The sequence below is a fragment of the Setaria viridis genome, chromosome 8 (assembly GCF_005286985.2).
Source record: "Setaria viridis chromosome 8, Setaria_viridis_v4.0, whole genome shotgun sequence".
NCBI classification, from domain to species: domain Eukaryota; kingdom Viridiplantae; phylum Streptophyta; class Magnoliopsida; order Poales; family Poaceae; genus Setaria; species Setaria viridis.
Window position 1 is genome coordinate 3,144,780 of NC_048270.2, and position 24,135 is coordinate 3,168,914.

A 24,135-nucleotide genomic window follows, 5' to 3' on the forward strand; every position below is an offset into this window, starting at 1 on the left:
AAAATGACGTCCATCCCCTCGTCAAGCCCGCCTGATCGACTGAGACTCTTCGGGTGCATATATATATGGGCCATGGAGCTCTACGCAGTACGCACCTCTCATCTGTGGCAACGGGACTACTAGTCTAGTCTCGAGTTGAGAGGCAGTCTATAGTACCACGAGGAGCAGCCGCATCGCGGATTCGCGGTCGTCGCCGCTTCCACTCCGAGTGCCAATTCAATTCATAGAAGGTAATTAACGTTCCTCCTTTTCGCTCCTGATCTTCTTTGCTCCCAGTATGTACTAGCTTGCTTGAGTAATAAAACTTAATAGCAGGATGGCCGTACGTGTGCTGTTATGATGAATATTAAGAATGTTATTTTTTAAAAAAACTTATGAAGTTCTTTTAAGTTATTCCAGTATATTTTTCACTTCACTCAATAATACATACTCGTGCTCGTGTTACTTGCCTTCGCACTCTAGTTTGTGGTGCTCGTCAGTCTTGTCCTCCTCCACAATCACAATAATCACTCCATCAGCTACGGTGCAACAGCGCAATTTGCAAACAAACACAAACAAGCACAACGCTAAATAAAATAATCTCAAATTAAGATGGAACCAGGATGAATGGATGTGATTTTGGATATATTGATTTGCAATCAAGCCAAAAAACAATCAAGCCAAACATAGTTCACATGGGTCATACAGCAAGCGCCATCGGTTCTGTCCTCAAGTCCGCTCGCAACTCATAGCGGAAGGATGCCGGGGTTAAATACCCTGACCTTCTTAGGATTGACTTGGTCATCGACCGGTTGATTAGACGCCCACACAATAGTGCGATACACGGTATAACTGTCACTCGGCAAGCCTACACCCCTCGCCATGGCTTTGCCGCGGGACCCCTCGTTGGCACTCGCATGCGAGAAGGTCGCCACAAAACGGTCGACAGGCTACGCTGTAGCATCCGTGACGTCGGGCACGTCTTGATGCTCAGCTGTGGTGTTTTTATTGTGCAAAATTATCTAATATAACCTGCTGTGAGAAAATCATTTCTGTTGTGCAAAATTATATACAAAACGTGCCTAAATTACACACCGAATTAAATATTAGCCCAAACTTTGGTTTCTTAGCTGAAGATAAAAAAACACAAGCCGCACCTGGCTCAGTATTAGCCTCACAACCACACACACGGGCTTCACTTGGGCCTGCATCCTCTGCCCACGAGCGCCCGAGGGCCTGCTAACACCGAAAGATCTCAACCATACGGTGGCTAGGGGCTCTGCCGCGCTGCGTTGGCGGGGCGAGCGCATCTCAGGCGCGGTGGTGAACGCTGGCGGCAGCCGATAACAACGACGGTGAGCCACCTTTCATGGGTTGCTTCTCCTCCGGCCGTGGAAGATCTGAAGCCAGACGCTGGCACAACGCGCGACGGTCTGTTTGATTCGAGGCGGTTGTGATGGGCTGACTGCATCTCAAGTCGGTCGAGAAGCAGGGCCGGCTCTGGGGGAGGCAGTGCGACCGCCCGGGCTCATGAACTGTTTTTCTTATTTGTTTTTTATGCGCTATGCTTATACCGATCGTGTTAGGGTTAAAATTTCTAATTCAATATATTTATTTGAATATGATAGATGTCGCCTAAGAAGCATTATTTGTCGGATCCTCAGAAAAGAAAGAAAAGAAAACAAGAAGATCAGTTCATAGAATCACAGAGAGATACTCTACATAATGGTAAAAAAAGAAAACAAAAAGATCGGTTCGTAGAATCACAGAGAGGTGCTCTAAATGGTAATCATAATGGTTATTGTTTTTATTTTTTGTTACACTATTGTTATGTTTTATGAGCTATACATATATTGCAAAGTAATTTTTATTATTCGTACTATATACTTTTAGTTTAGTTTTGATATTAAAAATTAGTTCAACGGGCCCTTATCTTCATGTTTGCCCAAGGACCCTTAAAATTATAGTCGGCCTTGTCGAGAAGATGTTGAGAAGATTAGAAGAATGAGGACCTGAGCAGCAGCATTCACCACACACGCACAATGCATTCCCATCAACCACGTATTTTTGAGGTTAGATTGCACACACTTGACACAATTTTTGACAAAATTCAAATTTTGGATTTAAACTCAAATTGACTGGCCGCAACATACAACCAAAATTAACATCACAAAGTTGTGAATGCCAAATATTTAACTCATAATCATTACACACATGATTTACATCTTTATTACAAGAGTCTGATAATGACAAGCACACTTAGAAAGGAACCAAACTTAGAAACAACACACTTGTTCGACTCAAACACCAACTTAAAACAATCCTTATAAAGAAGGGATCTGCTAAAAGATTTTTTATTTATTGAGGGAACATGTTGTGCGGCTTTCCCGAAGTAAACTTCAGATCGACCGTACCAACACCACGAACAACATCACTTGACCCGTTCCCCATCAACACGGATCCAATCGGTGTGACCTTTTAAGATGAAAATAAAGAAATATCAGCACACACATGTATATTAGCTCTGGTGTCAATCAACCAATTTGATAAATGACAAACTGAAAGAACAGTAGCATGATTACCAAACCTCGATGTTCCCTTCTCAGCATCGCAAATAACAACATTAGCAGACTTCTTCTGCCCATGCTGTTGCTTGTCCTTGCGGTCTTTGTAGTCCTTGGCCCAATGGTCAGAACTACCGCACACAAAGCACTTTCCCTTGTTGTTTTTCTTCTTCTTAAAGTTGGTAGTCTGAGCAGTCTTGTGTTGAAACTCAACCTTCGCTTTGCCCGTATTCTTATGGGATTGGAAGTTCCTTTTCTGCACCACATGGGCACCATAACATCCCTTATTGCCACGTGCACGCGAATCCTTTGCTCTCACCTTTTCCTCAACATCAACAGTGCCGATCAGACCGGCTACAATGAACTCCTCTCTCTTATGTTTCAGAGTAGTAGCAAAGTTTCTCCACAAAGGAGGAAATTTGGCAATGATGCCACCTGCCACAAATTTATCCGGCAGCGGGCACCTGAGGTTATCGAGATCCTTGGCAAGCGCATGTATCTCATGAGCTTGTTCAACCACAAGACGGTCATCGACCATCTTGTAATTATAAAACTGCTCCATGATGTATAATTCGTTGCCCGCATTAGATACTCCAAAATTTGCCTCAACTACATCCCACAACGCCTTGCCAGAAGGATATTGCATGTATGAATCGACCAAGTTCTCAGCAAGAACATTGATCACAGCTCCTTTGAACAAGTCGTCAACATACATGTACACAATATCCTCTGTGTAGGTGTGCGGTCCCTTAGGACACTCCTTGGTAATGAACCACACGTTCATAGCCGTGAGCCACAACTCAAGTCTACCAACCCATCTCTTGTAATTCGTTCCATCAAAAATATTCAGTTTCAATTGTGCAGCAAAGCCAACAATCAAAAAAGCCCTATCAAGTTTTTTGATTGTTGAAATTATAGGCAGTTTATGGTTTATTTTAATCCAAAATATAAAATAAAACATGACATAAATGATAGCATAAATAGGAGCATAAAAATTTGTGTCTATAACAATGAACATAAAGCATGCGATGGAAATAAAAAAAATAAGTAATGAACCAGAAAGTTCATGAGAAAGTACCCTACAATGGGGCTAGTGCCGATGGCACCAGATGCGTTGTTACTCGATATTTCATACCTATTCAGTGTAGTTGATCAAAGTCGATGCCGTGCAGTTGCGCCTCTAGGAATAAGAGGTGCGCAACTAGCAGTCGCGTAGATGCGCTCCTCAAAAACTTGATCGCCCTTCTGCTCCTCGTGTGTAGAGTCTCAGGCAAGGGCGCAACTTCGAAGGCCTGCTCTCCCGGAGCGTTCCTGTGCACACAAGTCGCCGGGATAGAGAAGCAAAACGCAGCGCAACAGTGGTTCTGGCTCTGTTAGTAGTTGTGTGTTACGCATGGAACACTGTGAAGGAGCGCCTCTCTTATAGGTACCCTAAGACCTTTAAGCATCCAGGTTAATGGTAGTTAATTCGGACCATCAAAGGGCCAGTTACTAGTAACGGTCAGCCATTCAAGCATCGCTGGTTACTAGTCACTTAAGCATAGTAGGTTACTAGTCACTAATCGCCATCAACTAGTGTCAGTTACTAGTTATCAACCATGATAAAAAAATGCAACACCCATCAATGTTGGTTTTGTTCTCTTTGTAACTACCACTATTAATGGGCCTACGAATTTATTTGATCAATTAAATAATGGACCAACAATCCAATTATTCTAACAATCTCTGTAGGGGATAGTTGGTGGGGTGGACATAGGAAACAAAAATTTGGTGGAATTATAGGAGTAGAGAGGCACTAGCTACTTGAATGAGCTTAGACAAATAATTAGCTGGGTGTGGGCAGTTAGCTGGATAGTTGTTAGCTAGCTAGCTGGGAGGGATCAGTTAGAGGCTTGGAGCTAATATTAGCTGGATGGCTCTAGCTAGGTGGATCCAAGCTCGCTAGGTGGATTCAAGCCCCTGATTAAGGTACATATGATGAGCAAATTACTAAACGCACATTGGGATTTGTCAAGAGGGTGTGGTAAAGGGTAGTACGCCGTACTAAAAAAATTCTATTCTACGCTAGCCCCATGTCACTAAGAAATTGAATCCGTGTACTCTGCAGTGGAACACGCCATGGAGAATGTACTGGAAGTAACGTTCCCCATTGAAGATGTAGCGACATTCGAGAGATCCATAACGACACTACGTCGCACTCTAGCCAACCACCCAGACAGCGGGGATATCTTGAATAGCTTCTCCTCCACGCTGCAAGAACACCCACTGCTCGCCAGGAATCATCGTGCGAGGTCGCTTCGCATCAAGCTTCAAGTGGCGGGTGAGAAAGGAATGTCGTCGGCAACCCTATTTGTTCAGTACAACAATTTGTACTGCCTGGGCTTCATGAACCAGAACCAAGTTTGTTACGAGCTTAGCAACCCAGAAGGCTGGAAGCTCCCAGCAAAATACAACGCAGTACCTCTAGACTGGGGCATCACGTACGAGAGCATACTGAACGTCACAGATGGGGAAGTCGAGGAAAAACTGGATTCATTGTGGCTGGGCAAGAATTTCGCGGCCGACGCCGTGCGCGAGCTGTCGTGCTTCTCTCCAGATGGTGACGCCGCCAGTGCCAGGCAGGCACTGGCAGGCCTGATCGTCATGGTATGCGAGTCCGCAAAGATGAATCCTCTCCACAAGACGATTGCTGATGGCTGGAACACCGGCGCGGGATTCACCAAGCGACTGATGGCGTACATAGGGCATTGGGAGCTCATATCAAGCGCTCTGCTGGACTGGAAGGATGAGAGTTACGGCAGATGGACCATGCACCCGAGACTAGCGGAGATCACCGGAGTCAGGAGCCCAATAGATGCACTAAACGTCATCCACCTCGTGCGCAACTTTACGGTCGAGGAGAGGGAACTACTGTACAAGCATATCTACGAGAGCTCTTGATGTCGCCGCGCCACATCAGTATGTTTGTTTCCCCTTTTGATCATTTTCGTGCCCGGCGAACTCTTGTGTGCCGTGTCGCCGTGACTCCTTGTTTTTCGTTCTCTCTCAGTTTTCCTTGTTCCGTTTGTGTCATTTATATAACTCCAGTGTTATAGCTTGTTAGGGTGTAGAGGGCTCCCTTGTACCATGTTCTCCCTCATGTTTGTAACGTCAACTATGTGATGTTTGTTCCGTTCACTGGTGATGTCCCTTGTTCCACCGACTCCCCCGAATTCCTCAAGACAAAAAACATGATATTTTTAGCAACTGCGAAAGTCAACCGTTCAATGACACGATTCGCACTCTAGGGCTCATCGAGACCCCCATGGCGTTTCGAGCAAGGCCGGGCCCAGAAAACATTTGGTGAAAATAAGTATACTCCGTCCTAAACATAAAACAAGAACAAGTGACTCTACGATTCAAAATTTGTCCCACAAAATAACTCATTATTCTCTACTTAGTATGTGCATGCAAATAACTCATTATTCTCTACTTAGTATGTGCATGCATGCATGCAAAGTCAATTAGCACCAAATATGGCTAAGAAATAGAGCAAGTAAAGTCTTTGTTAATTTTTCAGAGGTTTTGTAGGACAACTTTCTTTTTGGATGGAGGGAGCAAATTATATGGTTGTTTTATGATATGTGCAATTTTCTAAAAGAAGCTGTACCGGCGTTCTTTTTTATAAAAAAAGAATAGTTACTAGTCACCATGAGACCTTTGAGCGTCTATAGGTTAATGTAGTTAGTTCAGACCAACAAAGACCAATTACTAGTGACGGTCACTCATTCAAGCATCGCCAGCACTTAAGCATAGTAGGTTACTAGTCACTAATCGCCATCAACTATCACTTACTAGTTGTCAACCATGATAAAAAAACTGCAACACCCATCAAAGTTGGCTTTGTTCTCTTTGTAACTACAATAATTAATGAGCCTTGAAATTTATTTGATCAATTAAATAATGGGCCAACAACCTAATTATTCTAACAACCTCTGTAGGGATAGTTGGTGGGGTGGACATAGGAAACAAAAATTTGGTGGAATTATAGGGTAGAGAGGCACTAGCTACTTGAATGAGCTTAAACAAAAATTTGGTGGAATTATGGAGATATCTAGGAATGTACTGGAAGTAACATTCCCCATCGAAGATGATGTAGCGACATTTGAGAGATCCATAACGAAACTACGTCGCACTCTAGCCGACCACCCAAACAGCGGGGATATCTTGGATAGCCTCCCCTCCACGCTGCAAGAACACCCACTGCTCTCCAGGAATCGTCGTGCGAGGTGGCTTCGCATCAAGCTTCAAGTGGCGGGTGAGGAAGGAATGTCGTCGGCAACCCTATTTGTTCAGTACAACAATTTGTACTGCCTGGGCTTCATGAACCAGAACCAAGTTTGTTACGAGCTTAGCAACCCAGAAGACTGGAAGCTCCCATCAAGATTCAACGCAGTACCTCTAGACTGGGGCATCACGTACGATAGCATACTGAACGTCAGAGATGTCAAGAGAAAACTGGATTCAATGAGGCTGGGCAAGAATTTCGCGGCCGACGCCGTGCGCGTACTGTCGCGCTTCTCTCCAGATGAGGCGGATGGTGACGAAGCCAGTGCCAAGCAGGCACTGGCAGGCCTGATCGTCATGGTATGCGAGTCCGCAAGGATGAATCCTCTCCACAAGACGATTGCAGATGGCTGGAACACCGGCGCGGGATTCACCAAGCGACTGATGGCGTACATAGGGCATTGGGAGCTCATATCAATCGCTCTGCTGGACTGGAAGGATGAAAGGTACGGCAGATGGACCATGGACCCGAGACTAGCGGACATCACCGGAGTCAAGGGCCCAACGGATGCACTAGACGTCATCCACCTCGTGCGCAACTTTACGGTCGAGGAGAGGGAACTACTGCACGAGCTTATCTACGGGAGCTAACCTGCAGGTTGGAACCATAGTTATTAGGACCGGACCGGCCAATGAACCGGTCGAGCTCTCGGTTCGCGGTTTGATTGGTTCAACCGGTTGAACCACCGGTTCAACACGGTTCAAATATGGTAACTTATCAACTAAAATCACAAACATAGCTGCAGCCTGATGGCAGCCATGCCATTTTTCCTCCCATTTTCTTCCATGCGCTCGGTTTTCTCCGGTCTGTACCGGTTTCTTGGCCGGTTTTATACCGGTTTCTTGCTAAAAACCGCCGGTTCAACCGGTTTTTCCCGGTTCGATTGCTTATCCGATCTTTTAGGCGGATCAAACCGGCCGAGGCTCTGGTTCGGTCTTTTACTGGTCGGACCGCCGGTCCGGTCCGGTCCCAATAACTGTGGTTGGAACCGTGCAAAATGTCGCCGCGCCACATCAGTATGTTTTTTCCCCCTTTTCTTTGTAACAGATCATGTCAACGTGCATTGGGTTGATCATTTTCGTGCCCGGCGAACTCTTGTGTGCCGTGTCGCCGTGCCTCCTTGTTTTTCGTTCTTTCTCAGCTTTCCTTGTTCCGTTTGTCATTTATATAACTCCAGTGTTATAGCTTGTTAGGGTGTAGAGGGCTCCCTTGTACCACGTTCTCCCTCATGTTTGTAACGTCAACTATGTTATGTTTGTTCTTTTCACTGGTGATGTCCCTTGTTCCATGGTGATGAGCTCTTCTTTTTCCTTCCTCACGTGGAACGTGCGCAGTCTTGGCCAGGATAAGAAGTGCGGCGAGGTCCATACCGAGCTCTCACTACGCCAAAAACGATTTGTGATGACACATGGATTTTTATTGCTGGTAAGCCTAATTACCACCCGCCACCACAAAGGATCCTAGGATGCATTTGTGCTGCCGGGTGACATAAGCGCCCATGAGCACAAATGGAGGTAATTTGTTCTAGCGGGTGCTTATGTTACCCGCCACCACAACTGCTTTTTCCAATTTACATGAATGAGAAGGGTTAAAACTACTTAACTAGTTAAAAACTTTATCCTACATACCATAAGATATTTTTAATATGCATTACACTAGGTATGTGTACTTGTGTAGGAGTTTCAAAAAATTTAGAAGTAATGTACTATTTTTAAGGTTTAAATTATCTTAAGCAAGTTTATTGAAATTAATTGATATTCGAACTAAATTTTCACAAGTAAGATTAAAAAGTTCAAATTAATTGGTGTTAAAGGCACATGTTCCATTTTAGTTCAAATCATAAAAGTACATGAAAGATTCATAACATTATTCGGCATATTTACCACTTCTATTAGAGCCTTTTGTGAAAAACAATTTTAAAATTATCTAAATATGGTCTGAAAGTTCTATAAATTGGTAGGGAGTCATTTTGTGGGTCCACAACCCTAGCATAAAAGTTTCAGTATGTTAGGAAGAAATTGGACTAAACATTATTCACAAATGTGTACTTCATTTACAACATTTCATATAACTCAAGTCAAACTTTGAGCTTGTGAACTAACTCATAAAAAAATTGTCATATATATTTCAATATAATTTTTACATGCACGAGACTATATATATTCTTTCGTAGAAGTTCCAATAATTTTTGAACTTATATACTTACGTTAGTAAAATCAAAAGAAAAAAAAATATAGATAGATTTGTGCTGGCAGGCCATAACGTCACCTGCCAGTACACCTGCATCCACCCGCCAGTGCAAATATCAAAAAATTTTGGAGACACATGCGCGTAACCGAAAAAATTGGTGCACTCCACCTGATGCCTCTGCTCCATCCCTACCTTATCTCTTTGCATTGCTCAACATTATCACTTTCACCGCACACTTCTCTCCCATTCTCACATCTCTCTCCCTTGTCTCTGTCTCCACAGTGACATCTCTCTCCCTTGTCCCTGTCTCCACAATGTAGTTGTGGACGGCTCGAGCGATTGAGCGGTGGCCGGCATGTGCTTCGTCAGCAAGCTACAGACGGTGGAGCCGTCTGCTGGTGGCCCCACACTGGTGTCCGGTGCGGGCAAGCCTGCGTCGGCCTGAGCTACAGGCAGCTGCGACAAACACGAGCAGAGGCGCTGTGGCCAGCAGACCCATGGGCAGCTCAGGTGCGCAACGACGAGCTTCTGCCGCTGCTCATGCAGCTCGTCCGAGGTACGTGCTCAATCTCGCAAGAATAGCTGCAGCGGAACTAATTGTAGTAGATAAAAAAAACATAATCACTGCAACACTTTTGTTTCATTCGGATTCGTTGCTCAGGTTGGCAAGGATGTGGAGGGTGATTGCCGACGCGCATCAGGGATGAAGCAAACTGCCGACAAGGTGACCGCACTGCTCATGTCCTTGGCCACTGCTGCAGCCGGCTACGGCTCCTGTTGGGGAAGGAGGCATCAAAGGTACGCCGCCGCTGCCAAGCTCGACGTGGACCTACATGCCCCGCAGCGACTCCGGTTGGGGAAGGAGGCATCAGAGGCTCGACGCCGCCTCCAAGCTCGACGTGCTCGCGCAGAGCTCCGCGGCTGGCGCATGGCGTCGAGGTGTAGACCGAGTCGCCACGCGTACGTGGCGACGCTCTGGAGTGGGCGCATGGGGCGGAGTCCAGAGCCAAGAAGGTCTGCCTCAGGGCTCACGACGACGTGAGCTGGGGCACGAGGTGATGGTGTGGCCATGGTGTTGATGGACGAGCGCCTACGGCGGATTTTTTTTTCTAAAATTATCTTTGCTGGTGGGCTTCTTAAACATCCGCTAGTGCAGATCACGTTTGCGTTTGTGGTGACGAGCAAGCACCCTCCAGCATAGATCATATTTGTGCTGACAGAAAATATGCAGGCACAAATATGTTTTAGCCACATGACATATGTTTTGTGGCGTAGTGTCATCTCAGCCCGTCCTAACCAGCTGGTCGCTCTCCAGGAGACCCAACCCTCCTCCATGCATGTCTTTCTCTAAACTAAGGTTATTATTCTTTCCTTCCTTCCCTCCCGGTGTGCGATGTCGCGTGCATTGATGCGGACGGCTTTCGTCACATACGTGTATGCGGCTTCTAATGCTTCTGGAAAACGCACCTTCCTTGACAGCATGCTGCCATCGGCCGCCTGGATGATTTCGTTCTGACCGAAACTACTGGCACAGATATTGCTGGCAGGTGTAATTGGTACCTGTCAGCACAAAGGTTTCTTATGCCCGTAGGGGAGCACCCGCTAGCACAGAGGCCACTGTGCTGGTGGGCCACATACGCGCCTGCCAGCATAGTGCTTTCAAGAAAATTCAAAATTATTTAAATACTTGGCAAATGATTTCGAAACTATTTCAAACTTTTACATGTGCACATAAATATTATTTAGTGAATTTAAAAAATATTATTTCATAAATAACATAAATTATAATGAGTAGTTAGTTCTCTTGTCACTATGGGTTGAAACATCCTATAACTCATGAGGTATTTCAACCTATAGTGACAAGTGAACTAACTATTCATTCTCATTTGTGTTATCTATGAAATAATATTTTTTAAACTGATATCCATGTGTAAAAGTTTGAAAAAAATTCGAAATCATTTGGTAAGTATTTAAATCCTTTTCAAACTAATGATATTTTTTATTTCCATCACTAAATTTTTATTCCACTTATTGGATGTCTACACATTTAATAAAAAACCTAAAGAATTTTGACTTAATTATTTCCTTCAACTCAAATACTCATTTAATGTTAAGGATTGAAGGATTAAGTTTAAAAGATGTATTTTTCAAAGTTGTAGATTTAGATTAGATCTAAAATTTTGTAGTTGACAACCTTTTCATTTAAAGTTGTTTAATAGCTCAAAATATCATTGTAAGCTATCTAATTTTGAAATCTTGAATTTTAAAATTTTCAAATGACCTCGGATGCAAACAAGGTCTATATCAAAGTTGTAGTGCTTAACGAGATATAAATTTTGTAGTTGACAAATGTTTCATTTAAATGGTTTAGCTACCCAAAACTTCGTTAAAAGGTTATGAAAGAAATACGTTCCGCCACGTCAGCGATCCGTGTGTCCAAAATCGAGCTCTCCCATTGGCTCGAACCTCCTCTCCTTGGATCTCTTCCCTCTTATCCCTTCTCTCTCCCTCTCTCTTTATCCATTCCTCTCACCATCTTCCAAGGGCCACTAGCGACAAGAGGGCACAGCGGCAAAAGGGCGGTGGGCGGCGCGGCACTCCGGCGGTCGGCTCCTCTTCCCTCTCCCCCGGCCGAGGTGGCTCTGGCGCGGCCGGGGCAGCGGGGCGGCGCGGGCGGCTGGGGCAGCGCGGCACCTGGATCCGACTTTGGCAGCTGGCTCCTCCTCCCTCTCCCCTGGCCGAGGCAGCTCGGGCATGACCAGGGTCGGGGCGGCGCGGGCGGCTGGGGCCGGGGAGGCGGCTCTGACGCGGCCGGGTGGGGCGGCCGTGTGGTGGGCCCAATGGGCGATGGGAACAGCACGAGGCGGAACCAGCGACGAGCGGAACTAGCATTGGGTGTCGGGACGCGACGTCAGGCGGCGGCCGGCGACAAGCGTGGCGGGCGGCGTCGGGCTTTTTTTTCACAAAAATATCTGTGCTAGCGGGTGATATAACCACCTGCCAGCACAGAGAGCCATTTGTGTTGGCTCAAAATTGCTGGGGGGTGCTCCGCCCACCAGCACAGAGGCCCGTTACCCGCCAGCAGAAATGATGGATTGTGGCGTAGTGCGAATTCCTCAAGACAAAAACAATGATCTTTTTCGCAACTCCTGAAGTCAACTGTTCAATAATGACACGATTTGCACCCTAGGGCTCATCGAGATCCCCCATGACGTTTCAACGCCTACTTCCTTGACCACTTAGGTTCAGTTTGAATCCGGGAAATTAATTAGTTACTGTGTCATTTGCTACTCAATTACTGCTGAGCAACTGATGAGAGAAAGATAGTGAGATACACTTTTTTAAGGCTCCTGATCCCACGGTTCTTCTTGTACTCCCCTTCCAAATTATAGTTTGTTTTAGCATTTCTAGATTCATAACTTTTGCTACGCACCTAGGGCTTAGGTTAACGTGGACAGCTTGCACATTTTCGTTGCATACGTGTACGTGCATTCTAATGCTTCTGGAAAACGCACCTTCCTCGACCAGCATGGGTGATTACAACCTCACCCGAACTCCTCAAGACAAGAACAATGATCTTTTCACAACTCTAGGGCTCATCTACATCCCCTACAGCGAGTCGATGCCTAACTATACGATGGATTGAAGGAAGTTTGCTCGAGGACTCGCCATTTGAAGTTATGTATGTGCATGTTCAGTTGGAATCCGGGAAATTATTAGGTACTGTGTGTCATTTGCTACTGAATGACTGCTGATGATCAACTGATGAGAGAAAGATCGTGAGACACACCGTCTTGAAGGCCCCCGATCTCCTTGTACTGTTATTTTTTTTTTCAGAAGACGAATTCGCAATGCAGCATATAATCAGGAACAGGGGTTGGGAGCTCTCCGCTCATGGATCAACAGCATCCATCCCACCCAACACGACGAGACGAGAAAGCACCAGCAGCAAACACGAGGGGCGGCACGGACGGTGGAAAACGTACCCCGATGTAGCGGCCGCCGGCCGGTGGGGTCGAGACCTCGTCGACGCCGGGGTCGTCTTCCTCCTCGTCGGGCGGCTCCGCTTGCCCTTCGCCTGCGGCCTTCGGATCGGGAGCCATCGCGCCAGTCGCTCTCCTTCTCGATCTCTTCCTCCGCAACCGCCGCCGCCTCCTCTCCGCCTGTGAGATCAGGATTCGAGTAGGCAGTGGATGGACATACCCTAGCTGAATCGAGCAGCGCGAGCGAGGAGTCTCGAAACGCTTTCCAAGTTCCGCGGGTGTTTTGGGGCGGGATCACGTGAGGCTGCTAACCACGGACGAACTAGGCACCCAATTTTTTCCCTTTCAGATAAGGATTGTCATTAAAAAACATATACAGAAAGATAATCAGTAAGGATTTCCTTAAAATATGCAGAAGGAAACCAAATTTCATATAAGAATTCCTCAAATATTCTGATTCGGTGATCACTTTACAGATTTATAGTTAACCCGGGCTGTGTAGATCATAGAACGACGGACATTTGGAACACAAAACTCCCCTTGAAGATACAAATATTTTTTGTGGATGCTATGGCATGACAGACTGCAGACAGCTGTCCAGTTGAAAAGGAGGAATTGGGATGGTCCCAAAGAGTGCAAACTTTGCAAGGAGCAGGAGGACGCCGACCATATAATTTTCAGATGCTCCCTGGCCTCTTTTGTATGGTGTTGGATAAGTGAGTTTGCGGATCGCAGGTTGGGAGATGGCTCCAAACCGAAGCGCGAGCATATGATTTACTTGCGCGCTGGCGTGAGTTGGGCGCTGTGGCGTACCAGAAATGACTGGGTTTTCTCTAACATCTTGATAAATAACCCCAAATCCCTAGCTTACAAAGTGATTGCTTTCCTGCAGTTCTGGAGCAAGATGGCGTCTGTGGAGGGGCCAACAAGGCGGGGAGGACTACTCCTGAAGCTGGAGCAAGGATTGCGGAGGATCTGACGAGCACACATGGCGAGGTGGTCTACTGATGGAAAAAGCAACACAAGAACTGTGCGCTGGTGTGGGTGTGTGGCCGTCTGTGGACGAGCCTATTTTGTTGGTGTAGTACTAGACCTTTTCTGTAGTTAAACTCTTCGCAGGTAGCATATGCTGCTCAGATGGATCGTTCCCTAGGTGGAGAAAGAGCTGCTTAGCTCTGTAGGTTGATGTGTCGATGTAATGAACCCGTCACTGTAACGTCACTGTAAAGCTGGTAACCCCAAGAGAAACCTATTGCTTTCAATATAAGCAGGACCAATTTTTTTTTTTTAACGGTCATTGGTCTAAAAAATATTCTGATTCGGAATTTACGACAACCGATGGATAACCAAGGGATTCAGGAGTACTAGGCAAGTAGGCATTATCAAATTTTCCATGGTTTTCATCCACTGCACCGGCCCACTGTCAAACCACTACTTGCTAAGATTTGCCACTGAGCACAACCAACTCTCAAGAAAATATATTTAGGCCCTGTTTGTTTGCCTCCTAGATTATATAAGCTAGATTATGATCCAAGGGTAATAGGGTAAAAGACCATTTGAGATTATAATCTGAAATAAAGTTACCAAGAGTACCATGGTGGGGTGGTCCTAAAGTTACCATAATACCCATGACCCATAATCTAGATTATATAATCTATCTTCATGAATTATAATATGAAACAAACAGAGCCTTAGTACCATGATAGGAGCAGGAAACGTTAAACCACATCGGTCTTCATTCTTCAAGGCCTCCGGCGAGTCCAACACTCCAACGTCTGCGTTAAGCAACTCACGTCCGCGATGCTAGAGCAGGTGGTCATGACTCATGACAATCTTCCCAGAGCTTCGTCAGCAAGCCTCGTTCACATACCAACTCTGAAATTCCCCAAGAGACATGCATGGTACTGAAGAAAGAGTAGCAACATTATTTTTCAACTTGTTTCCTTCGCTCTGCAGTGATGTCCTGAAGCTGAAACACTCAAACACAGATTGTTCGCAAATGCATTTAGACGCTGCAAAGTTGGATCGAGGAAGCGCGTACGCGCTTAATTAACCAAACCTATTATACCCCACAATGGTATGTACAGAGTAAGTATGTCAGAGGCTGTGTAAATTAGCACCCCTGATGTAGTAAACCAGAATAACTTATAGAGAGATCTTGTTGGTGTTGAATGTATCTTATCATTGTTTATAGTTCTTTGTTTTACTCAAGATTTAAGCTGTCATTTTGCTCTCATAGGCTGAGCGTTGTAATGTTCCGGAGAATCAAGTGTATAAGTGTACCGTATATGTTGCCCTGCGCATTGTTTCTCTGAGGAAATCAGATCATTCAATAAGTGAACGGATATTCCCTGGGCAAGGCAAGCTTCCATGATGTCCTGATCCTGCTCTTTCTCAAGTCTCTCAACAACTACGTTAAAAAAAAATCTCTCAACTGCTGTCGTTACTGATTGACTGACTCTTGTTGGGGATCGCCCAAAAAGATAATCACCCTCAAGACTAGTCTCGCAAACAAGATAGCCTCGCGAAGTGAACAAACGATGGACAAATTCATTTAACCTCGCAACCTCTCTTCGCCCCTGCGCTCGAAGCTAGGGATAATTACTGACGGTTAAAATGTAACAAAGCTTACCCTCGAGTGCTCGAAGCTAATGTCGAATGACGAGTTTTCTCTATGTTTTACTCAGGGTCGTCGAAATGAGCGCGGTACGAGGTTGAGCACCTCTCTTGACGCACGGCTAAGAAGACTACAACAACGAAGCCAAGAGGTTTGCAAGAATGAGGTTGGGAGCAACGGCATGGAAAGCATGACTGCATGGAGGCGTGGAAAACGAGAACCCCCGGAGGCGTGATCAACGTGACTACCAGCAAGCGTGAGAAGCGTGACCCGACGGAGGAGATCAAGTCACACAAGTTACCCCCAAAAGACCTTTATGTATAGCATATTTTGGGGATGTATTTGTTAAAAAAGGGTATTAATGGAATGTAAAGTGCCCTCCGGACAACTATAAAAGGGGGAGCCTTAACCCATTGTAACGCACGAACATTTTTTGTGAAATTGAACAACGAGTGCTTCCCTAACTTTGTTGCTTCCCTTGTGTTCGAGTCTTATTGAGATTCACTCCCCAACATTGGCGCCCACCGTGTTCTAAGCCACCAAGTAACCCACGATGCCACCCTAGAAGAAGAAGAGGACCATCGAGGATGAGGTAGCGCAGGAAAGGCAACTTGTCACGATGGAGCAAGAAAATATCGACAAGGTAGAAAAACTGAAAAGAATCGAGGCTAACCTAAGATCAAGAAATGAGAAAAGGAAAGAGGCAGAGACCTCGAGCCAAGCACAATAGCAAGTAAACACAGAAAATGACCCCCTCAGTGAAACAGAAGAAGAGCTAACCTCAGCGCTTAAGCAACTAGAGGCGCTGAAGAAAGAAAAAGAGAAAATTGACAAAGAGCTCAAGGCACATAGAATAGAAGCTAGCAAAATGGCAAGGCTAAATGAGGCTAAAAGATAGCTAGTGGGGTTGCAGCAAGAATTGAGTGAGTTGCAATATTTGCGCAATACGGCACTACAGCCACCACTTACAACCTTCAACACCAATAAAACACCCATCGCATACCCAAATCCTAGCCTCGTTGGACACAACACTCCAGTGACAATGAGCACATACACTACGATTGACAAAAGCTCTCCATTATCCTTGGGTTTGCAAACCGCCCCTTGGCCCACAACATACAAAGCGGTTGCACTGCCAAAGTTCAATGGGCAAACAGACCCTCACCAATTCCTTATGAGCTACGAAACAGCCATAGACTCGGCAGGAGGGGATGACGTCGTACTTGCGAAGTCATTCATCATAGCTTGCGAGGGTGTAGCATTAAACTGGTACTCTCTACTCCCATCGCAGTCTATATACAGCTGGATAGATCTCAAAACTAAGCTGGTACAAAACTTCCAAGGCTTCCATAGAGCCGTGACTGATGAAGGAGATCTGTTCAGCCACGTGCAAAAAGATAAAGAGCCTCTAGCAAGCTATGTGAAAAGATTTGTTCAGCTCAAATTGCAAACTCCGGATGTAAAGGACAGTGTGGCCATAGCAGCCTGCATTAAAGGGCTCAACCCAGGCCCACGTGACACCCGGTCCAATTTGGTTGGCCTAGAGTGGCCCATGAGCGCAGGTGCACATGTTTAGTACCATATTGCTAGTTGAGCAAGGGTGAAGCTAACTTATAAACCTTTGTCCCCCAGCCATAGCACCTTTGGGTTAACCCTTTTACACGAAGCGAGGACGAAAGTGTAAGCAGGGTGCTATGTGTACGCGTGCCCGCCCCTCGAAAGGGCTGGGTGGTGCGGCTTTGGAGGATGGGGTGTTACAAATGGTATCAGAGCCAACCCTCACGGTGCACGTACGGGTCAGTGTGCGGGCATATGGCACATGGTGCGTGTGGGCACTGGATGGGACACACGGCATGGCATATGGCGTCGGCACTGGACGTACTGTCATGCGCTAAGAGGGAACGTTCCTGGACATTTGCCCATGTGTGAGTGAGTTGGACCGATGAGGATGTCGGGTTCTTTGAGGGGGGCGGGTGAATGTGACACCCGGCCCAATTTGGTTGGCCCAGAGTGGCCCATGAGTGCAGATGCGCATGTTTAGTACCACATTGCTAGTTGAGCAAGGGTGAAACTAACTTATAAGCCTTTGTCCACTAGCCATAGCACCTTCGGGTTAACCCTTTTACACGAAGCGAGGACGAAAGTGTAAGCAGGGTGCTATGTGTACACGTGCCTGCCCCTCAGAAGGGCTGGGTGGTGCGGCTTTGGAGAACGGGGTGTTACAGCTCAACAGCCTCGAAGCTATCAAGGAAAAAGCCGAAAACAATGAAAGCCATGTTCACAGAACTAGACAAATATTGTAGGTTAGATGAAGACCACAGAAGAAGAGTGGTGGAGAGAAAGACCAAAACTGGCAAGCCTTGCATTACAACCACTAGCAACAACACTACTCGCACCCAACCCACCAAGTGATGGCGATCGAGGGTTGCCAACCCTCGCATCAAAACCAAAACCAAGGCCCCAACAAGAACCAAAACTACCAACACGAGCAAAACTTTAGCAATAGCTAGAGGGGCGGCCATTCCGGAAGAGGAAGTGGTTGAGGCAGATCCTCAAGACCGAATAACTAAAACAACCAACAAAGACCCTTTTACTGCACGTTTCATGGCAAACAGTTTGACCATGCAACTGATTTCTGCCCTGAAGCCAAGAAAACCCTCGAACGAATGGCCGAAGAAAAAAAAGCAGTAACGGCACGCAAAAGCATTCACCATACAACCTTTCTCTCACAACAACCATATCACCCAAACCCTAACCTCCCAAACTATGCAAGCCCCAACCTCGGAGGCTTCCAGCCTACCATGATGTGGCAACATTCACCACAGTTCCACCCTCAAACTCAGCAAGTCTTGCAGGCTGCGAACTTCATGCCTTCTCAGCCTCTCCACGAGATACCCCTACCTCTACCAATCTGCCTAACCAAACTCCAAAAGCCGAGCCTAACAACCCACAGAACAATAATCCTAAAGCATTACCCACCTACGGCATGATAATGCCAATCTCAGGGGGATCCTCTCATTACGAGCATCGTGAGGATAGTTCAAATGCCCTACCAACTTTTGGCATGATAATGCCAATTGCCGGAGGGTCTTCCCTCGAGCTCGAAAATAAAAGTAAAAAGAGAGATTACTTCAGACAAGTAAACACAATCATGCTTGATGGACCCCCAGCCAAGCCAGAGTGGGTGCATATGCCCATCTCTTTTACAGAGGAAGATTTCAAATTGAAAACAGCCTCGCATAACGACGCGATGGTGATTGAAGCAATCATTGTTGGATGGTGATAGGTCCATAGACCCAGGGTCCCTAATAGGATCGCTTTCCCACAACACTTGGCCCCGAGGGAGGCACGGCGGCGATGCGCACCTGGGCCAGCCCAGCTACACAACGCCAGGACAAGACCGAAATTCGGCCACCGACCGGTCCTCCGACCAAGAAGCCTGACGAGATGACCTGGTCGGGGCTGGGACCACAGTCCGACTCCGACCAAGTCTCCCCTTCCAGGGACACGCTGTACCAACGCATACTGCTCCCCCGACTGGCACAGTCGGGGCCCACCAGGACAACCGACCGGGGACGCCCGCTCGGTGTATGCTCGGGGAGTAGGTGAAATGGATAAGAGGAAGCGTCTGAGTCAACTACCGTATGAGGAACCATACCACACCATGCCCTGCGCACACCCCGCGCAGTGTCGCCGCAACCTACCCACTACACGGAGTGGCCTGACGAGATGAACGGGGACCGAGGATGGCAACCATACCGTACCCGACGATGTGGGCCTCGATAAGACTAGGCAGCACCCGTACACTCTCTCCCTCTCTCTCTCTCTGACTTGTAAGGCCGTCCCCTTGTACTATAAAAGGGGATGGGCCCTCCACATTTGATACGTGCTGATACATCCCTTACATTCCCACACGCGTACACACTCTCAAACACATTGTGCACGTCTGAGGCCCCTGTCACTCTCTTCCACTCGCACTAGAGCATGACCGGGACTCGGACACCCTGTCTCATCCCTCACTCGTTTGTACCCCCACTACAAACTTTGAGCACCTGGGCTCAGGAATATAGTCAACCGACTGACCCCGAACTAGACGTAGGGCACGTTGCCTGAACCAGTATAAATCTTGCATCATTGTGTACTAGTCCATAACCGATCTAATGCACGGAAAAACTACAATATTTTCTAGTCCGCCAGATTCCGCACCGACAGTTGGCGCCATCCGTGGGGAAGATGCCATTGCGTTCGTGTTTTGCAGGTCATCGGATGGCCCACCTTCCCGCCACTTTTGGCATGGCAGGCTCAAGCGATACGATTCGCTTCATGTAGCTGGAGTTTCCCACACCCACGCTCGATGGGATGTGGTCCCACCCATCTTCGCGCCATCTTAGACCTTCTGCTTCGGAAGAATGGACTTCGTCGCCGACCAGCTTGGTGTACTCCACCTCCCCGAGGAGGAGATTATCCCGGCGTCCCCGAGAGGAGGAGCTCCCTCCATCATCCACGAGCCACTCGACGTCAAGGCGCTCGCACTCCATATCGAGTCCATGCTAGGCCCGAACCCCATGGTGAGTGATGTGGACACTATCATGTACTCATTGGTCAACAACTTTCGCCAGCTCTCCGGAGGAACTCCATTGTCTCCGCCACCCTCGTCGCACGGTTGGTTCCCCTACGGTCTCACGTCCCCTGTGGACGTGTACACACGGGGGCTCTGGAGGGCCATGACATCGCCTCCTCACCCATGCGAGTTCGTGGGAATGGCAGACTATGCTCCCACCTCTTTCCACGACCTTTGCGATGAAGAGATCGAGAGCGACGGCTGCAGCATCGGCAACATCATGGCACCTAGCCATCCTTTGTCCCGGGAGTGCGCCATAGCGGATGCCCCAGGACAGCCACCAGAGGTGGTGGAGTCTCAGCAGACTCACACCCCACCGAACCACCGTGCGGAGGCCCTGGCGCAGGCACAGGCGCATGACAATGAGCTACGAAGTGGTAGTAGGACAGGCAGCCCCCAGCACCGGCACGCCCAGCGCATCACTCCGAGCTGCATGCGCGCAACCCGGCGAGCGGTGCTCATGGTCGCGCCCGCTAGGTCTAGTGCAACATTCTGGCTAGAGGGGATGACCCCCCGCAGTTCGCTCGGGCTGGCAGAACATCACTACCGCAGCGATGCTTCTGCGCAGTCTTCCCGAGCCAGCTAACCCCCAGGAGCAGACAATCCACCGAAACCTTCGAGCTCCACATCGTGACAGTGACACGCGGCCTCTTGCCCGACCGGGACAATATGGCCCCACAAGCCGAGTTGCTCCGTCCGATCGCCCCTGCAGCCATGTCGTGTAGGGCAGAGCGCCGCGGCGGCACTACAGCCTGACCTAGCATCAGTTCCATGTGTGCGCGAGCTGCTTGGACCGAACCATGACGCACGTAGCATCATCCACGTGCGACACTTGGCTCGGCACGACGCCGACATCCACCAAATGGCGGCAAGCGCGGGCGGCACGGGCCACGATCGGTCCGACGAAGAGCACGAGGAAGTGCACCCTAGGCGTGGCGACTGACCGAGCGATCGAAACGGCGATCGAAACCCTAGCCCAGATGGATCGGGACCACGGGCCTTTGGTCGCCGCATCCAAAAAGCGTCGTTCCCACAGCGCTTCCTACCGCCCACCAACATCGCCAAGTACACTGGGGATACGAACCCCGATGTATGGCTCGAGGACTTCCTGCTCGCTTGCCGAGCCGGTGGAGCAGATGATGATTACTTCATCATCCAGTACCTCCCCATCTACACAGGGGAGTTCGTTCAGGCATGGCTCAAATTCCTCCCACCCAACAGCATTCGCGATTGGATGGAACTCTAGAAGGTCTTCATAGGGAACTTCCAGGGGACGTACGTCCGTCCCGAGAACTCCTGGGATCTCAAGAGTTGCAAGTAGGAGCCCAACGAGTCCTTGTGGGATTACATCCATAGGTTCTCGAGGCAATGCAACTTCCTCCCTGATGTTATCAACGTGGACGTTGTCAGTGCATTCCTCTCTGGGACAACTTGCAAGTCCTTGGTCCACAAGCATGGCTGCGTGAAGCTCCGGACCACCCGTGACCTGCTCGACATCGCCATGAACCACGCCTCCGGCAAGGAGGCAGTTGGGGCGGTCTTCAGCGGCGATCAGGACAAAGGCAAAGCTAAGCGCGAGGACCGGGACGAGGGCCCCTCCACACAATGGGTCAAGAAGAATAAGAAGGATCGGCGCCACTCGACCAACCCGATCTTGGTTGCCGCAACTGACTGCCTGGGCATGCAGCCCCAGCAGGGCTAGCACGACCACTTCGACAAGCTCATGGAGAGCCCGTGCACCAACCACGCCTACCCCATCAAGCACCTCTACAAGGAATGCGAACTCCTCAAGCGCTTCCTACAGCAAGCCAGCAAGCCCAAGGAGGGGAAAGGCAAGGAGGACGCAGCCAAGAAGGGAGGCGTTCAAGGCAAGGAAGGAGAAGCCTTCCCCGACCCCGAGGGATGCCTCGTGATCTTGGGGGGACCTGACACCGACCATTGCAAACTCCAGCGCAAGGTGCTCTATCGGGAGGTATGTGCCGTCGATTCCGCCGTCCCCACTTTCCTTCGCTGGTCGAACTACCCGATCGCGTTCTATCAGAGGGACCATCCCCCATATGTCCCCCGACCGGGTCGCTACCCACTCGTCGTCGACCCCATCGTCAACAAGAAGCACCTCACCCGAGTACTCATGGATGGGGGCAGTGGCCTCAACATCCTGTATGTTGAGACCCTAAAGAATGCCGGTGCCACCTATCAATGGTGCATGCAGCGGTGCTTCGCCGACCAGATTGACTCGCCCGATCAACCGATCAATTCGAGCGGCCGAAACCCACTATTTCCATCTACGTAGATGACATAGTGGTAAAGACAGCTCAAGCAAGCGACTTGATCATGAACATAGCCGCAACATTCGCGAACCTCCAAAGGTTCAACGTCAAATTGAATCTTGAAAAATGCGTTTTCAGGGTTCCGAAAGGGAAGCTGCACAGATACATCATGTCCGAGCGGGGCATCAAAGCCAACCTTGAAAAAAATCATGGCCATCGCAAACATGGGCCCCATACGCAACATCAAAGGCGTACAGAGGCTCACTGGTTGCTTGGCCACACTATGTCGGTTCATCTCCCGACTGGGAGAGCGGGGAATGCCACTCTACATGCTCCTCAAGAAGGCAAATGCATTTGTCTGGATGGAGGAGGCACAATAGACTCTGGAAAGCCTCAAAGCATTGCTGACTTCAGCCCCGATCCTCGTCGCTCCCGAATGGGAAGAACCCCTCCACCTCTACATTACGGTGAACAACCACGTGGTTAGCGCCGCCCTCATCGTCGAGAGGGAGGAGCCACGGCACGTGCTGAAGGTCCAGCAACCGGTGTACTTTGTCAGTGAGGTGCTCACGGATGCCAAGGTGCATTACCCCTAGGTCCAGAAGCTTCTGTACTCCATGCTGATGGCAGCCTGGAAGCTCCTGCACTACTTCACCGACCACGAGGTCATGGTCGTCACTTCGTACCCACTGTGGGAGATCGTCCGCAACCGCCACGACGCGGGTCGAATCTCCAAGTGGACACTCGAGCTCATGGGCCATGAGATCAAGTACGCCCCCACGCCGCAATCAAGTCTCAAGCCCTGGCTGATTTCATCGCCGAATGGACGGAGATCCAGACCCTGACCCTGAATGTCACCCACGTGTACTGGATGATGTACTTTGACGCATCGGTCATGGGACCCGGCTCGGGGGCTGGAGTGGTCCTAATCTTCCCAGAAGGGAACAGGCTCCACTACGCAATCTGTCTCCATTTCTCGGCCTCGAACAACATCGCGGAGTATGAAACCCTCATCAACGAGCTGCGAATCGCCATCGAGCTCAGCACAATGCGGCTTTATGTCCGCGGCGACTCAGACATAGTGGTCGACCAAGTCATGAAGGAGTCCTCATGCAGGAGCCCTCTCATGGCAGCATACTGCCAAGAGGTCTACAAGCTCGAGGACAAGTTCCGGAGGATCAAGCTGCACCACATCCTGTGAAAGCACAACGACGCCGCCGACTTCCTCATGAAATTGTCGGCCAGATGGGGTCTACCCCCCGAAGGAGTCTTCATGAACGACCTCTACGAACCATCTGCCCACGTCCAAGAGGATCTGACTCGGACGCAGCCCGACCCCGTGATATGCACACGCCTATGCAACGCGTGTAGCAAGTTGTGTGGCCCGATCTTCTCGTAGGATCCGCGAACTTGATAACTTGTCGCTGCGTGACCTGGTGACGAGGCAGTGCACCACGAGGCTGTCCACGCGACGAACTACCGAGACAATCACCCTTCCACGTACCGACGAAACAGCCCACGCAATCACGCCCTATAGACGTGAAGGCACGAACTGGATGAACCGCAGTTCGGCATTCTACAACT

The 24,135-nt window shown here is 48.6% G+C and overlaps 3 protein-coding genes and 1 long non-coding RNA gene across 6 annotated transcripts; all 4 read left to right on the plus strand.

Annotated features, from left to right (window-relative positions):
* The first annotated feature begins 72 nt into the window (after positions 1–72).
* LOC117866576 (60 kDa jasmonate-induced protein) lies at positions 73–5,720 on the plus strand. 3 transcript variants are annotated; one of them, XM_034750818.2, is made up of 3 exons: positions 81–230; positions 1,608–1,764; positions 4,651–5,720. In XM_034750818.2, exons 2-3 carry the CDS (start codon positions 1,608–1,610, stop codon positions 5,481–5,483), a joined length of 990 nt encoding a protein of 329 aa, XP_034606709.1. In that variant the 5' UTR covers positions 81–230; the 3' UTR covers positions 5,484–5,720. The 3 variants fall into 3 exon arrangements, with proteins under 3 accessions (XP_034606710.1, XP_034606709.1, XP_034606711.1); XM_034750820.2 differs by lacking the exon at positions 1,608–1,764 and adding an exon at positions 3,806–3,969 and having other exon boundaries at positions 83–230; XM_034750819.2 differs by lacking the exon at positions 1,608–1,764 and having other exon boundaries at positions 73–230.
* Positions 5,721–6,851: 1,131 nt separating this feature from the next.
* Positions 6,852–7,460, plus strand: LOC117833265 (ribosome-inactivating protein). Its single transcript, XM_034712701.1, has one exon. It carries the CDS (start codon positions 6,852–6,854, stop codon positions 7,458–7,460), a length of 609 nt encoding a protein of 202 aa, XP_034568592.1.
* A 6,184-nt stretch (positions 7,461–13,644) lies between these two features.
* LOC117866578 (uncharacterized) lies at positions 13,645–14,330 on the plus strand. The gene is made up of 2 exons (XR_004642943.2): positions 13,645–13,833; positions 13,936–14,330. It is a non-coding gene; the product is annotated as an uncharacterized lncRNA (long non-coding RNA).
* Positions 14,331–23,446: 9,116 nt separating this feature from the next.
* LOC140223627 (uncharacterized) lies at positions 23,447–23,752 on the plus strand. Its single transcript, XM_072295666.1, has one exon. It carries the CDS (start codon positions 23,447–23,449, stop codon positions 23,750–23,752), a length of 306 nt encoding a protein of 101 aa, XP_072151767.1.
* The last annotated feature ends 383 nt before the right edge of the window (positions 23,753–24,135 follow it).

Coding starts and splice junctions, on each gene's coding strand:
- LOC117866576 (XM_034750818.2), top strand. CDS start 1,608: ATGTCGCCTAAGAAGCATTATTTGTCGGATCCTCAGAAAAGAAAGAAA. Junction 1,765..4,650: donor ACAGAGAGGTGCTCTAAATG/GTAATCATAATG, acceptor TGTACTCTGCAG/TGGAACACGCCATGGAGAAT.
- LOC117833265 (XM_034712701.1), top strand. CDS start 6,852: ATGTCGTCGGCAACCCTATTTGTTCAGTACAACAATTTGTACTGCCTG.
- LOC140223627 (XM_072295666.1), top strand. CDS start 23,447: ATGGGACCCGGCTCGGGGGCTGGAGTGGTCCTAATCTTCCCAGAAGGG.